General features: G+C 34.7%; 2 protein-coding genes across 3 annotated transcripts in view; one reads left to right on the forward strand and one right to left on the reverse strand.

Annotated features, from left to right (window-relative positions):
- Positions 1-2,936: 2,936 nt before the first annotated feature.
- PMCH (pro-melanin concentrating hormone) lies at positions 2,937-5,374 on the forward strand. The gene is given in 4 exon segments (XM_027593748.2): positions 2,937-4,232; positions 4,575-4,773; positions 5,049-5,060; positions 5,063-5,374. Coding segments are annotated over 4 exon segments (495 nt in total). The 5' UTR covers positions 2,937-3,983; the 3' UTR covers positions 5,098-5,374.
- Positions 5,375-5,429: 55 nt separating this feature from the next.
- LOC113922033 (PARP1 binding protein) overlaps positions 5,430-16,066 on the reverse strand; it is a 62,964-nt gene continuing 52,327 nt past the window's right edge. For both annotated transcript variants that reach the window (XM_027593747.2, XM_027593746.2), the window contains 2 exons: positions 6,483-6,618; positions 5,430-5,796 (listed from right to left, as the gene is read on the reverse strand). In XM_027593747.2, the coding sequence (XP_027449548.1) occupies positions 5,459-5,796; positions 6,483-6,618 (474 nt within the window). In that variant the 3' untranslated portion in view covers positions 5,430-5,458. The remainder of the gene's footprint in view (positions 5,797-6,482; positions 6,619-16,066) is intronic.

Raw genomic sequence — 16,066 nt, forward strand, 5'->3', positions numbered from 1 at the left:
CTATACACCAACAACAAGACAGAAGAGAGACAAATCAAGGAGTCGATCCCATTTACAATTGCACCCAAAACCATTAGATACCTAGGAATAAATCTAACCAAAGAGGCAAAGGATCTGTACTCAGAAAACTATAAAATACTCATGAAAGAAATTGAAGAAGACACAAAGAAATGGAAAAACGTTCCATGCTCATGGATTGGGAGAATCAACACTGTGAAGATGTCAATGCTACCTAGAGCAATCTACACATTCAATGCAATCCCCATCAAAATACCATCCAGTTTTTTCAAAGAAATGGAACAAATAATCCTAAAATTTGTATGGAACCAGAAGAGACCCAGAATAGCCAGAGGAATACTGAAAAAGAAAAGCAAAGCTGGCGGCATCACAATTCCGGACTTCCAGCTCTATTACAAAGCTGTCATCATCAAGACAGTATGGTACTTCACAAAAACAGACACATAGATCAATGGAACAGAATCGAGAGCCCAGAAATGGACCCTCAACTCTATGGTCAACTTATTTTTGACAAAGCAGGAAAGAATGTCCAATGGCAAAAAGACAGTCTCTTCAACAAATGGTGTTGGGAAAATTGGACAGCCACATGCAGAAGAATGAAACTGGACCATTTCCTTACACCACACACAAAAAATAGACTCCAAATGGTTGAAAGACCTAAACGTGAGACAGGAGTCCATCAAAATCCTAAAGGAGAACACAGGTAGCAACCTTTTCGACCTTACCCGCAGCAACTTCTTCCTAGAAACATCGCCAAAGGCACGGGAAGCCAGGGCAAAAATGAACTATTGGGATTTCATCAAGATAAAAAGCTTTTGCACAGCAAAAGAAACAGTCCACAAAACCAAAAGACAACCGACAGAATGGGAGAAAATATTTGCAAATGACATATCAGATAAAGGGCTAGTATCCAAAATCTATAAAGAACTTATCAAACTCAACACCCAAAGAACAAATAATCCAATCAAGAAATGGGCAGAAGACATGAACAGACATTTCTCCAAAGAAGACATCCAAATGGCCAACAGGCACATGAAAAAGTGCTCAACATCGCTCGGCATCAGGGAAATCCAAATCAAAACCTCAATGAGATACCACCTCACACCCGTCAGAATGGCTAAAATTAACAAGTCAGGGAACGACAGATGTTGGCGGGGATGTGGAGAAAGGGGAACCCTCCTACACTGTTGGTGGGAATGCAAGCTGGTGCAACCCCTCTGGAAAACAGTATGGAGGTTCCTCAAACAGTTGAAATTAGAGCTACCGTTTGATCCAGCAATTGCACTACTGGGTATTTACCACAAAGATACAAATGTAAGGATCCGAAGGGGTACGTGTACCCCAATGTTTATAGCAGCAATGTCCACAATAGCCAAACTGTGGAAAGAGCCAAGATGCCCATCGACAGATGAATGGATAAAGAAGATGTGGTATATATACACAATGGAATATTATGCAGCCATCAAAAGGAATGAGATCTTGCCATTTGCAACAACGTGGATGGAACTGGAGGGTGTTATGCTGAGTGAAATAAGTCAATCAGAGAAAGACATGTATCACATGACCTCACTGATATGAGGAATTCTTAATCTCAGGAAACAAACTGAGTGTTACTGGAGTGGTTGGGGGTGGGAGGGATGGGGTGGCTGGGTGATAGACTTTGGGGAGGGTATGTGCTACGGTGAGCGCTGTGAATTGTGCAAGACTGTTGAATCACAGATCTGTACTTCTGAAACAAATAACGCAACATATTTTAAGAAAAAAGAAAAAGAAGACGATAATAGGAGAGGAAGAAAAGGGGAGTATGTCAGAGGGGGAGACAAACCAGGAGAGATGATGGACTCTGAAAAACAAACTGAGGGTTCTAGAGGGGAGGGGGGGTAGGGGGATGGGTTAGCCTGGTGATGGGTATTGAGGAGGGCACGTTCTGCATGGAGCACTGGGTGTTATGAACAAACAATGAATCATGGAACACTGCACCAAAAACTAATGATGTAATATATGGTGATTAACATAACAATAAAAAATTAAAAAAGATTAAAAAAAAATTATAACTTTCAACAAAAAAATATGTAAGAACTTTATGAAGAAAATAGTAAATGTTATTAAAAGGTTAAAAAATCTAAATAAATATGGAAAAGTACCATGTTCATGCATAAGAAAATGAATTATCTTAAAAGTGTCAATTGCCCTCCAAAATTAATCTATAGAATCAATACTATTGCCTTCAAAACCCCACCAAAGTTGTTCACAGAACTTGAAAAGCTGATATTAAGATTTATATGAAAAAAATGGACAAGAATAGTCAAGGAACTGCTGTAGAAGAAAAACTGATGGGTGAACAGGGGGCTGGAAAACCTGACCTACCAGGTATCAAAAATTATTTTAAAATTATAACAATTAAGACTGAAGATTTGGCAGTGAAATAAGAGTTCAAAAAGAGACCCACATGTACACAGAAAGTTGATATACTGCAGAGAAGTCAGTGCAGATTAGTGGAGTCAGGACGAATTATTCAGAAAATGTGTGAGGATATTTGGAAAAAGTAAAATTGTATCTCTATTCTACATCATACACAAAATTTCAGATGAATTAAGAATTTAAATGTAAACATCAAATGGTTGGGAAAAAATTTCTAAATGATAACCTGCCAAAAATACTAATCATGAAGAGAAAAAAAAAGAAATTTAAACAACAAAATTTAGCAGTTTGATTCACCAAAAGACACCATAAAGGGGTTGAGAAGACGAGTCACAAAGTGGGAAAAAATATTTAAAACACATATAACTAACAAAGAATAATATCCAAGATATATAAAGAACTCCCATAAATCAATATGAAAAAGACAAAAAGAAAATGGACAAAGATTTTTTTTTAAAAGACATTTTATATAAGAGGAATGATAAATGGCTCATAAACATATGAAAAGACACTCAACTTCTTTGGGAATCAGAAAAATACAAAAGGACAATAAGATATCCAAGTATTGGTTAGGACATGGAGCAATGGGAACTGTCAAACCTCACTGGTGGGAGCTTGAATTGGCTACTACTATTCTGTAAACATTTTAGCATATGTAAAGCTGAACATGTATATTCCATGACTCAGAAATTCCATACCTGGGAATATACTCTAGAAAAATTTTTGCACATATGTACCAGAAGACAATTACAAGAATGTATTATCTTACTTGGTGGGGTCAAAATGAGAAATTATTGTGAAATGTTTAATTAAGAATCATACAACATATTCATCCAAAATTGATATTTATGGAACACATAAATATTCTCTTCATGGACTTTATTCATTAATTGTTAAATTCATTAATAAATGTCAATAATATCCTTTTGCAAATGCAGAGATAAAACACACCTGACAGGTCAATTTTTGATATATTATGGATGACTTTTTGTTCACACTGACAGGCATATATACTTTAATCACCAAAGACTAAACTGAGCATTTATGAAAGAAAATCCTTTTTGAAGATTATTTTGATTTAATCAGGATTAAAAGTAAATAACACTTTTATCCTTATCAACTTTAAATAAAATAACTTTAGTTTTAATATCATACTTAATCAGAAAATATACAAAAGAAAACAATAAGAATATGGAGAGCCTGGTGTCCTATGGTCTTCCCTAATAACAATCCATTTTCAAGAGACTATAATCTACTCAACAGAAAGCATTCTACCAAGGATCTTAATCAGATTCCGAGAAAATTCGCACTCAAAATAAACAATATGCCACTAAAACCAAAACAATGTAGGTATTAGCAGCTATACAAGTGGTTAGCCTCTGATGAGTCATTTCTCCAATGATGAAAGTCTACATCTTTGAAGTGCTTTCTATTCAAGTTAGAAAATATATAAAGGTAGGAATCACCTACGAAGTAGGTTGACTGAGAAATTTTTCTTCATTTTACAGATCCTTGCTTGACTCTATGCAAACATCAAACTAAGAATGGCAAAAATGAGTCTCTCTTCCTACCTATTAATACTAACTTTTTCTCTGTTTTCTCAAGGCATTTTACTTTCAGCATCCAAGTCCATAAGAAATTTAGAAGATGACATGGTATTTAATACATTCCGGCTGGGGAAAGACTTTCAGAAGGAAGATACTCCACAAAAATCAGTTGTTGCTCCTTCTCTGGAACAATATAAAAATGATGAGAGCAGTTTCATGAGTGATGAGGAAAACAAAAATTCAAAGGTGAGTGGCAATGTGACTTATCCATTCTTCAATGGAAATCTGAATGATTTTTATGATACTTTTGAAAGTAAAATTGATACTTTTATAAACAGAAGTATATATAAACAGTCACACTATTCTTTAGGACAACTGATGAAATTTCATACATACCACGCTGTTCTTCCACTCTGGACAACACTTCTTATCCAAAAGTTTTTTCCCCAAAAATTTGTATCTAATGTATTTTTAGAGTCAAAACAGTGCAGAGCATCTTTAAATTGATCAATGAGAATATTATACAAATATATTGTAGTTCTATTACCAGTAAGACAGCTAAAACACAAATCAACCTTTTCTTTACAGAACACAGGCTCCAAACACAATTTCTTAAATCATGGTCTGCCACTGAATCTGGCTATAAAACCTTATCTTGCTCTAAAAGGATCTGTAGCTTTTCCAGCCGAGAATGGAATTCAGAATACTGAATCAACACAAGAAAAGAGAGAAATTGGGGATGAAGAAAACTCAGCTAAATTTCCTATAGGAAGGAGAGATTTTGACAGTGAGTAGCTTTTTTAAAATTCAATTCTTGTATCTTAATACCATAAAAATAGAACTCTGAGTTTAACTGGATTTGGAACCAATCTTAAGAAAATCAAATAAGACCATGGTTCAGTTAAGTCACCCCTGCCAAAGATGTGGGATTAAAAGGCATTCAAGAGTTGCTGTAATTTTGATTTATTCAGAATTAGCTATATTAGATCCATTCTCCTATTTCTAATAAATTTTGTGTCATAATAATAGTGCTTTAAACAATTTAAACTTTTTTTCCTCCAGTGCTCAGGTGCATGCTGGAAGAGTCTATCGACCTTGTTGGCAAGTCTGAAACCTGTTGGACCACATCATCTTTTCTGAAGAAAACAAAATCATTTAATTGTCTTTTGGGGAAAAAGCCCTTAACATTACTATGACGTATTATTTTAAATGTCTGTCTTAAAAGAAAGCAGCTATTAACATATATCTGTAGCCTAAATGATATGCTTTATCTGTGCATTAAACTTTGTGAATATTCTGCATAATTACGACTTACTAGTATTTTGTAAATGCTTAATATACTAACCTTATATACACTTCAGACCAATATAATAAAGAATCATAACTTACATCTTGCTCTCTTAAAAATTAAGTAGATGGCTTTGGTGAATAGTTTAATATATACAGAAATCTAAAGCACATAAAAAACAAATTCACAGTCTAAAAAATTGAGTTAACTTTGTCTGGCCAGTAATCAATTTGTCCTTGGCTGTACACTTGTTTTTTGCTACTCTGGCTACTTTGCCACACAATTTATTCTGGAAATTGTTTGATGTCTCAGGTATCTTAACATTTTTATGTTGAGCTGGTTCATTTCCATTATCGCAGAGATCATTTTTATCATCTAAATCCACCTGTTTCCTTTTTGAGCTTTTATTTCCTGTCTGACTACTTGATTTTCTTGTTACTTTTTCACTTTTACTTCTGTCCAGAGGAACATTTCCAGAACTTGTTCCAATTGTTGGCCTTCCAACAGATGAATTTACACCTTCTGTTATGCAAGATGAAAAGAAGAAAGAAATTACATAATATTTAGAATTACATGTGAAAATTTTACAATAAACTTTAAAAATTGCTAAAGAATATTCAAAACTTTTATTTGCAATCACATAATGCTGTAAGTCACATGATTAACAAATACAACTACATTACTAGCACATTACTTTTCATTTTACCATATCATTTTTTTATCCCTGCAAACAACAAATATTTACTTTCTTTGAATGCATGACACTTAATCCTTAAATGCTACAAGTTACTCCTTAAATACATTTAGTTAAATCAAACTGTGTCCTATTCCTCCTTAGATGTGTACCTAGATTTAACTTTTTAAATAAACCCAGGTCTTAAAAATATAAACCTTTACATTTCACATTTCATACTTTGTAAAACAAAATGTCGTTTTACTTAAGTTAAAGCCAATTTGGGGAGCCTGGGTGGCTCAGTCGGTTAAACATCTGCCTTCTGCTCAGGTCATGATCCCGGTGTCCTAGGATCAAGCCAACACATTGGCTCCCTGCTCAGGGGGGAGCTGGCTTTTCCCTCTGCCCCTCCTGTTGCTCATGCTCTCTCTCATGTGCGTGCACACTCTTTCTCTCTAATAAATAAATAAAATCTTTAAAAAAACAATTAATATACTAGAATTAAATAGTTATTTAATTACTCAAGCTCAATTACCAGAAAGGTCATTTTCCACGTGAAGTACATACAAAGGCTTGGATGCTGAATTAACATCATTCCACTTATCCTTGCTTATTGTGCAGTCATCTTTATAAGTACAAGCAAACTGGGACCTAATTAAGGTTTGTTTCATCTAGTAACAGGAAGAAAGAAGAAAGTACACAATTTATTTTATTTGATTTATTTTGATTTATATTTTCATCCAGATAGAAATATACTCTATGGTAATCAAGATACAAAATTTCCTTTAAAAATTCCATTATTCATTGGAAACTGTTAACCCTTGATGTTTCATAGTTTACAAACTCATCCATTGCTACACTGGCATGTTTGTTCTTTTCAGTAATACCAGCTTTACGCACACTTTTTGTACTTTTTAACAGTTTAGAAAAATCAATTTTAGACTGCAGAATATGTTACTACTTGCATATTTAGGAGAATAATAAAGACAATTCAAATATACCATTCTAGGAAGATTTGACCAAGTGATTTAATGGTCAAATATTCAAAATAAACTCTTGCGTTTATCTTCAAAGATCGTAAGTAGGAGAAAATCAGAAAGCTAAATTTAATTCTTAACCACAAAAAAGGATGTCAAAAAAGTAGTTTTGGAAATGTATTCTGCAAACATAAAACCAGTGGCCATTTTAGGGATAGAAATTAATTTCAGAACAAAGTAATCTATATGGATAATGCAAATTTCAATAAATTAGAGCTGATGTGTAATGACTTTCAGTTATCATGGAGAGATATCTTCAAATTGAGATGTCAAATCCTTTTCAGAAGTAGATGTTTAAATTTCAGATAAATGAATAAATAAAGAAGACCTCAACAATTCAAAAATTTAACACTTCAAAGCATAACTATATTATGCTGAAATTACTTACAAAATACTGATTCATAATATGTTGTTCATAAAATCTGAAACAATTTTATATTTCATATTCAGTATTTAAATATTATATTATACATTCAGAGGGATCATTGCATTAACCAACTTAGGTGTTAGCAAAGATAATGGCAGTGACATCCACAGACTACAGTTTAAAAGAAATTAGGTTAATCCAGTTGCTTCATAAAAGCTAGTGTTTCCAGGGGGCGCCTGGGTGGCTCAATTGGTTAACTGCCCAACTCTTGATTTCAGCTCAAGGCATGATCTCAGGGTCTTGAGACTGAACTCCAGGTCAGGCTCCAAGGTCAGCAGGGAGTCTGCTTCTCTCCCTTTCCCTTTACCTCTGCCCCTCCCCCACGCTTTCAGTCTCACCTGTTCTCTTTCTCTCTCTCTCTTGCAAATGAATAAATAAATAAATCTTAAAAAAAAAAGTAAATGTTTCCAGGATGACAAGTTTTATATTCTTTATATATCAAGTTCTATATCATTCTGGCTCTAGTTCCCAGATCACTAAAAATTATGTTTAATTTGCTTGGAAATTTAGACAATTGGAGTTTGATATCTTCTATTTTAAACACAAAAATTCACAAAATTGAAAAAAATGTGAAAATGTTAAAGATCAAAAACTATTTTTTTTATGTTTGGTTTTATTATTTTTATTTATTTATTTTTGTTTTATTCTCTTATGTTATGTTAGTAACCATACATTACATCATTAGTTTTTGATGTAGTGTTCCATGATTCGATCAAAAACTATTTTAAAAAGTACAAGAGAATAAGCTCTTGATTATGGATGATGGACTACAACACAATATCTTCCTGAATCTCTATGAATACAACTACTATTATACAGTTTCCATCATGAGATGCCCTGAAGTATAACCAAAGGTTTTAACTAGACCTTTCTGGACTCTATTTATTCCATAAAAACAGAATTAAAACAAATGATAAAGCTATTAAAATAAATTTTGTTAATAAAACGAACTTTATAAAGTTTATACTATATCACGTCATTACTGTAATAACATTATCAAAGACCTTTTATTGCTATCTGCAAAACCAGCACTGTTGACGTTAACTTTATTATTATTATCATTATTATTATCTGTGACATTACACAACATTTCTTTCATTTCACCAGAGTTACTGCTTAGAGAGAGTTATAAACTTATTGCCCATAATGAGTTATAAAGAGTATGGTAAGACCATGAAGGCAAGTGAATGCTAAGTGGCTGGCTGGGATCACTTTCCTGGTAGACAGAGTGAATGCACCTGGGAGTGGTTTGGAGGACTTTAGCATCCCACCACAAAACCTTCATCAGCAACCCCATAAAACATTTCTAAATAAAAATACAATAATTATATTATTTAGGACAGAAAATTGATGTTTTCTCAATCTCATGGTTAGCAAAAATAAACATATCCTTAGAAAGCTGTGTTATTTTTAGTAATTATTGACAAACATCTAAGTAAAAACCTTTCCTTGTTATGTAAATACAGTCACAAAATAAGTGTCATAGCCCTCCTTACATAGATTTCCTCTCTTCAGGCCTCCTATAGAGAAATTTGTGAGCCTCAGTGACAGTAGGGTAATTTCAGAAAACCAGAATTGCAAGGCAATGGTTTCTTAAAATACTGAGAATGGATTCAGATGTGAAAGGAAATAGTTAACCACTTTATTCACCATAAAATATATTATTTATAAAAATTTCAAAACATAAGAACCACAACAGTTCAACGGTAATCTTAGGATACTTAACGTCCAAAAGAAAGAACAAGAACCATATGGTCCTCTCAATAGATACAGAAAAAGCGTTTGACAAAGTACAGCATCCTTTCTTGATCAAAGCTCTTCAGAGTATAGGGATAGAGGGTACATACCTCAGTATCATAAAAGCCATCTATGAAAAACCCACAGCGAATATCATTCTCAATGGGGAAAAACTGAGAGCTTTCCCCCTAAGGTCAGGAACATGGCAAGGATGTCCACTATCACCACTGCTATTCAACATAGTATTAGAAGTCCTAGCCACAGCAATCAGATGACAAAAAGAAACAAAAGGCATCCAAATAGGCAAAGAAGAAGTCAAACTCTCACTCTTTGCAGATGATATGATACTTTATGTGGAAAACCCAAAAGACTCCACCCCAAAACTGCTAGAACTCATACAGGGATTCAGGAAAGTGGCAGGATAGAAAATCAATGCACAGAAATCAGTGGCATTTCTGTACACCAACAAGACAGAAGAAAGAGAAATTAAGGAGTCCATCCCATTTACAATTGCACCCAAAACCATAAGATACCTAGGAATAAATCTAACCAAAGAGGCAAAGAATCTGTACTCAGAAAACTATAAAATACTCATGAAAGAAACTGAGGAAGACACAAAGAAATGGAAAAACCGTTCCATGCTCATGGATTGGAAGAGCAAATATTGTGAAGATGTCAATGCTACCTAGAGCAATCTACACATTTAATGCAATTCCTATCAGAATACCATCAACTTTTTTCAAAGAAATGGAACAAATAATCCTAAAATTTGTATGGAACCAGAAAAGACCCCAAATAGCCAGAGGAATGTTGAAAAAGAAAAGCAAAGCTGGTGGCATCAAAATTCCAGACTTCAAGCTCTATTACAAAGCTGTCATCATCAAGACAGTATGGTACTGGCACAAAAACAGACACATAGATCAATGGAACAGAAGAGAGAGCCCAGAAATGGACCCTGAACTCTATGGTCAACTAATCTTTGACAAAGCAGGAAAGAATGTCCAATGGAAAAAAGACAGTCTCTTCAACAAATGGTGTTGGGAAAATTGGACAGCCACATGCAGAAGAATGAAACTGGACCATTTCCTTACACCACACACAAAAATAGACTCCAAATGGTTGAAAGACATAAATGTGAGACAGGAGTCTGTCAAAATCCTAGAGGAGAACACAGGCCTCTTCGACCTCAGCCACAGCAACTTCTTCCTAGAAACATTGCCAAAGGCAAGGGAAGCAAGGGCAAAAATGAACTATTGGGACTTCATCAAGATAAAAAGATTTTGCACAGCAAAGGAAACAGTCAACAAAACCAAAAGACACCCGACAGAATGGGAGAAGATATTTGCAAATGACATATCAGATAAAGGGCTAGTATCCAAAATCTATGAAGGACTTATCAAACTCAACACCCAAAGAACAAACAATCCAATTAAGAAATGGGCAGAAGACATGAACAGACATTTTTCCAAAGAAGACATCCAAATGGCCAACAGACACATGAAAAAGTGCTCAACATCACTCAGCATCAGGGAAATCCAAATCAAAACTTCAATGAGATACTACCTCACACCAGTCAGAATGGCTAAAATTAACAAATCAGGAAACGACATGTTGGCGGGGATGCGGAGAAAGGGGAACCCTCCTACACTGTTGGTGGGAATGCAAGCTGGTGTAGTCACTCTGGAAAACAGTATGGAGGTTCCTCAAAAAGTTGAAAATAGAGCTACCCTATCCCCCAGCAATTGCACTACTGGGTATTTACCTCAAAGATACAAATGTAGGGATCCAAAGGGGTACGTGCACCCCGATGTTTATAGCAGCAATGTCCACAATAGCCAAACTGTGGAAAGAGCCAAGATGTCCATCGACAGATGAATGGATTAAGAAGATATGGTATACATATATTCAATGGAATATTATGCAGCCATCAAAAGGAATGAAATCTTGCCATTTGCAACGATGTGGATGGAACTGGAGTATTATGCTGAGCAAAATAAGTCAGTCAGAGAAAGACATATATCATATGATCTCACTGATATGAGGAATTCTTAATCTCAGGAAACAAACTGAGGGTTGCTGGAGTGGTGGGGGGATGGGAGGCATGGGGTGGCTGGGTGATAGACATTGGGGAGGGTATGTGCTATGGTGAGTGCTGTGAATTGTGTAAGACTGCTGAATCACAGACCTGTACTTCTGAAACAAATAATACATTATATGTTAAAAAAAGAAGATAGTAAGAAGGGAAAAATGAAGGGGGGGAAATCGGAGCAGGAGATGAACCATGAGAGACTATGGACTTGAGAAACAAACTGAGGGTTCTACAGGGGTGGGGGGTGGCAGGATGGGTTAACCTGGTGATGGGTATTAAAGAGGGCACATACTGAATGGAGCCCTGGGTGTTATACGCAAACAATGAATCATGGAACACTACATCAAAAACTAATGATGTAATGTATGGTGATTAACATAACATAAAATTTAAAAAAAGCAAAAAAAAGTATATTACTATAATACTAAAATAATAGCATACCTTGACATTGAAAATTTCTATCTTATAATTTATTACATTTATCTCAAATTGTTTTTCTGAGAGCTCTGAAAATGATTAAAGATGAAAGTTATGTGATACAAAAAGACGTGGGTGGTATTGTAAAAGAAATTGACCTAAAGACCCACATACTTTAGGGTCACATACTCTTTAAAATAAGAAACAAAACAGTGCAATTAAACACACAAAGTTTCATTATAAGTGTGATTCAGAACTTTCTAAATAGCCATTTTCTGTGTCACTCCTATTAACACAAAATAAGGAATGTCCACTACTCACTGTGGCCCAATCACTGATTTTTGATCAATCAAATTAATAACCCTCTCTTTACTGGGAATGTAGCACTACAAGAGTAGTCAGAATTGAGTCACTTGTGGAGGAAGGAGCTTAAAATTTCCATCCCTTGTAGTAAAACTCTTGTTATTTGTAAATATGCATGTAATTGACTAGCTGCCCCTGTTTGCATGGCATACTAAAACCTTAAATATTTTAATTTTACCTGACTTGAAGAACAAGGAAATTGAAGGAGGGTTAGTTATCATTGATATTTTTCACGTGCTCAAATGCATGGTACATTATTATCCCAAAGTTCATAATTTCATTAAGTTTCACTCTCAGTGTTGTACATTCTGTGTGTTTGACAAATGTATAATTAACTCAGCCCTCAACTTTACTGCCACAAATATTTTTACAGTCATTCAAATTTTTCAGATTTATGCTAATTCTATTTAAAAAATTGAAATTTCTCCAGGATTCTTGGTTATAATTTTTAATTCTTATATTTTGTACCTATGTACCTTGAATTTGTTCCTATCAAATTTAAGCTTGCTCATTTGCCTTTTGTTATGTCTGTTACACTCCTTTCTTCCCTAATTTAACACCCTGTTCATAGTTTTTATCAATAACCACCTATATTGTTGCAAGAGACTTTTTGTTGTTACTGATGTTGTTCATAAAAATTGTACACCAGTATTAACTAAATTCCAAAATTTATTCAGAAAAAAAAGAAATAACTGAATAGTTACATTGAAGGTATTTTTTTTCTTTTTGTAAAAGATTATATATGAGTTTTCTTTTCCCTGCCCTGTACACAAATCTTTTATCATTTATGACTTATTAATTCCAACTATATGCACATAGAATACTAAAGAGATTACTAAGATGGTTCCTATAATTACAAAGACATTCCACTTACAAAATCTGCTGTTGACACACAGCTGGAAGAAATAATAAATTGGATAACAGACTCAAGATTGAAAAGATGTCAGAAAGCTAGAACCATAAGTAGAAAACAGTAAGATAAAAATGAGTGAGGATAAACAAAGTCCTGTATTTAAGTTCAAAATATCAATTACAGATGAGGGTGAGGAAAACCTGACTTAAAAGCAACATATGAAAAAGACCTAGAGATTTTCACTGATCAAGAACCTGACTTCAGTCAACAATGTGATACCTGGCTAAAAAGATTAGCACAAAAAGACAATGATATGATGGAAAAGGCAGCAGATTTGCAGTTAAAAAACCTGCCTTCTAATACTGGCCTTATCACTTATAAACTAGATGATTTCGGGTAAACCTCTGAACCTCTCTCACTTATCCACACATAAATGGGAATAATATTTATCTCACAAAACTGTCAGAATTAAATAAAGTTAAAAATTTGAAAGGACTATATAAGTTCTAGAGATCCATGTAGATACCATGCAATTAATTAATGTAATAATATCTATGAAGACAGTTTTTCTGGAGTAAGAAATCTGTTATAATAGATTCCTCAGGACCCGGCCCCTCTAAAATTATTCTAGGAATGCAACTCAAAAACTGAACTTATAATCAGCATCTTCATTTTAGTTATTAAAACAATACAAGCTGCGCTGGCTTTTATTTATAACTTAAAAGAGATTGCTTTTCCTTTGTTCATAAAAGTTGAATTTTTCTGCACAGGATTAGTGGCTACATAGAACTGAGATTACTTCCTGTTGCAAATCTTCCAAATCTCTCTGTGTATTTGATTTGGAATCACAAACAAGCAAAACAATTCCCTCTTGAAAGTGCTTTTGAAGTACTAAACAACTAAGAATAATGTCCAGATTCATACATGGCTGTTAAAATCATTTTATGTTCAAGTCACATGAGAGAAAAGGATTGAACCTTTTCCTTTGTAGAGTGATTTCTCCCCTTTGGAAAGATTTCTATCCACAGTAAAATTGCAATGGACTTCAAACTTGCCAAGAATTGGAAAAGTCCTTTTGCCACAAGCTCTTTTTAAATTAGAATTATTAGTAGGTTCCCAGTTTGAGGAAAATAGTACTTCACACAGGAAAGCCTGACTCCAGTTAAATTAAAACAAATGAGTCAAAATAGTGTAAAGTCACAGTCATTCCTGGAGTTAGCTACATTAATAAGATAATGAAAGTGTTAAGCCTCGTTAGGCTGATCAATATATCAACAAGTTTGAAAAAGGAGATTATTCTCAACATACTTCTTAAATATGGAACTGAAAATAAATATTCTAAATTTATCTTTTCATTCTTACATTATTTTCTTTTTTTTAAAGATTTTATTTATTTATTTGAGAGAGAGAGAGAGAGAGCACAGAGGGAGAGGGAGAGGTAGAAGCAGACTCCCTGCTGAGCAGAGAGCCCGATGTGGGGCTTAAAACCACAAAAGCCATATTTTCCTTAAACTTGACCCACACTATTTATTCACTTATTTTGTACAACTACCCAATATATAGGACCCTGGGATCATGACTGAGCCGAAGGCAGACGCTTAACTGACTGAGCCACCCAGGCTCCCCACATTATTATCTTTTCAAAAGAACAGATTTGCTACCCTTCATGGAATATGGATTGTAAATATATCAAATAATTCATTTCTTCATCAGTGAAATTTCATTTATTTTGTTAAATAGCAGAAAGATAATTTTTTCAACCTAAATAGTAGCATTACTTTTTTTATGACTCTTCACTATAGTTACTATGCCTTTATTTACTCTTTGGAAACAGCATAAAGTCTTTGAAGTCTTATACCTGAATACAAATCCTTGCTCTTTTACTTATTAACTATAAGATCTAGAAAATGATGCCTTCTAGAATTGAACAAGGATTAACTGGGATGAAGGATATAATATGTCTAATATAACACTTGACACTTAGTAGGTACTCAATAAATACCAACTTCCTTATCTCAGCCCAATGAATTCAACTTTAGTTCAGTCTAATAAAAACATCCCATCTCCATCATAATGAAAAAATGTGCTCACTCTCTTAAAGTCTTTGCTAAATGTCACCTTCTCAAAGAGACCTCTACTGAGCATGCTATCTAAAACCAAAACACACACACAGGAACACACTCTCCTAACTCCCTTCCCCAGCTTTATTTCACTCCACAGCACCTTCTAATGTTCCACATAATTCACTTGTTCATTTGTTCATTATTGCCTCTCCCAACTAAAATGTAAGCTCCACGAACAAAACCCTTAGTCTGGCAACTGGTGGTGACCCGCTCTAGCCTTCCTGTGGCCCTCCCCTCCTTACTGAACTTGCGCTGGCCTCTTCCTGTAGGCTCAAGGGCTGACTATTTATGGCGAGGGTTATGGGGAATAGAGTGTGCACACCTCTAAGGGTGTGGAACAGAACAAGGGTTGAAAGGGGGTGTAGGGATGGGCCAAGGACTTCTGTTTAAATTCTTGTACCCCAGCCCCACAAATACCTGGGGAAGACTTGTCCAAGAGGGCAGGCGTTTTTGTCTGTTTTGTTCACTGATGTATCTCCAGTGCCTAGGACAGAGCCCAGGAGGCACTTGATACATATTTGCTGAATGAATCAATTACGTAAAATTTTAAGACTATAACAGATATATGCAAGAGGAAGGCATGAGGGAACACAGACATGAGGAAGCAAAGGCTTGGAGGAAGAAAAAAGATTTCCAGAATGGATTCTACTCTTTAATAGAGAGAAAGGAAACCATCTGATAAATACAGAAATGAGAGAAGTAGACTGGCAAAGAATAGCTAAATCACCCCGAGAACAAAAGCTTTGAGACAGAAAAACATGTACAAAGTAAACTCTACTCTGTTCAACAGAGTGGTGAAACCATTTGGTAAAGAACAAGAGAGATGCATACACACAGAGAAAACCTAAATCACATTTGGGTACTGAGAATCATGCAGCTGAATCCTTAAGCCCCATTATATCCACCGGCCCTTTAAAGTTCTTAAATAATCCACCTTTCTCAGGTTCTCATGCATATATCCTTACAAAAAGCCCTATAAAAAATAACTGTTCCTTAAAACCACAAAAGCCATATTTTTCTTAAACTTGACCCACACTATTTATTCATTTATTTTGTACAACTACCCAATATAT

The sequence above is a fragment of the Zalophus californianus genome, chromosome 9, assembly GCF_009762305.2.
Source record: "Zalophus californianus isolate mZalCal1 chromosome 9, mZalCal1.pri.v2, whole genome shotgun sequence".
NCBI lineage: Eukaryota > Metazoa > Chordata > Mammalia > Carnivora > Otariidae > Zalophus > Zalophus californianus.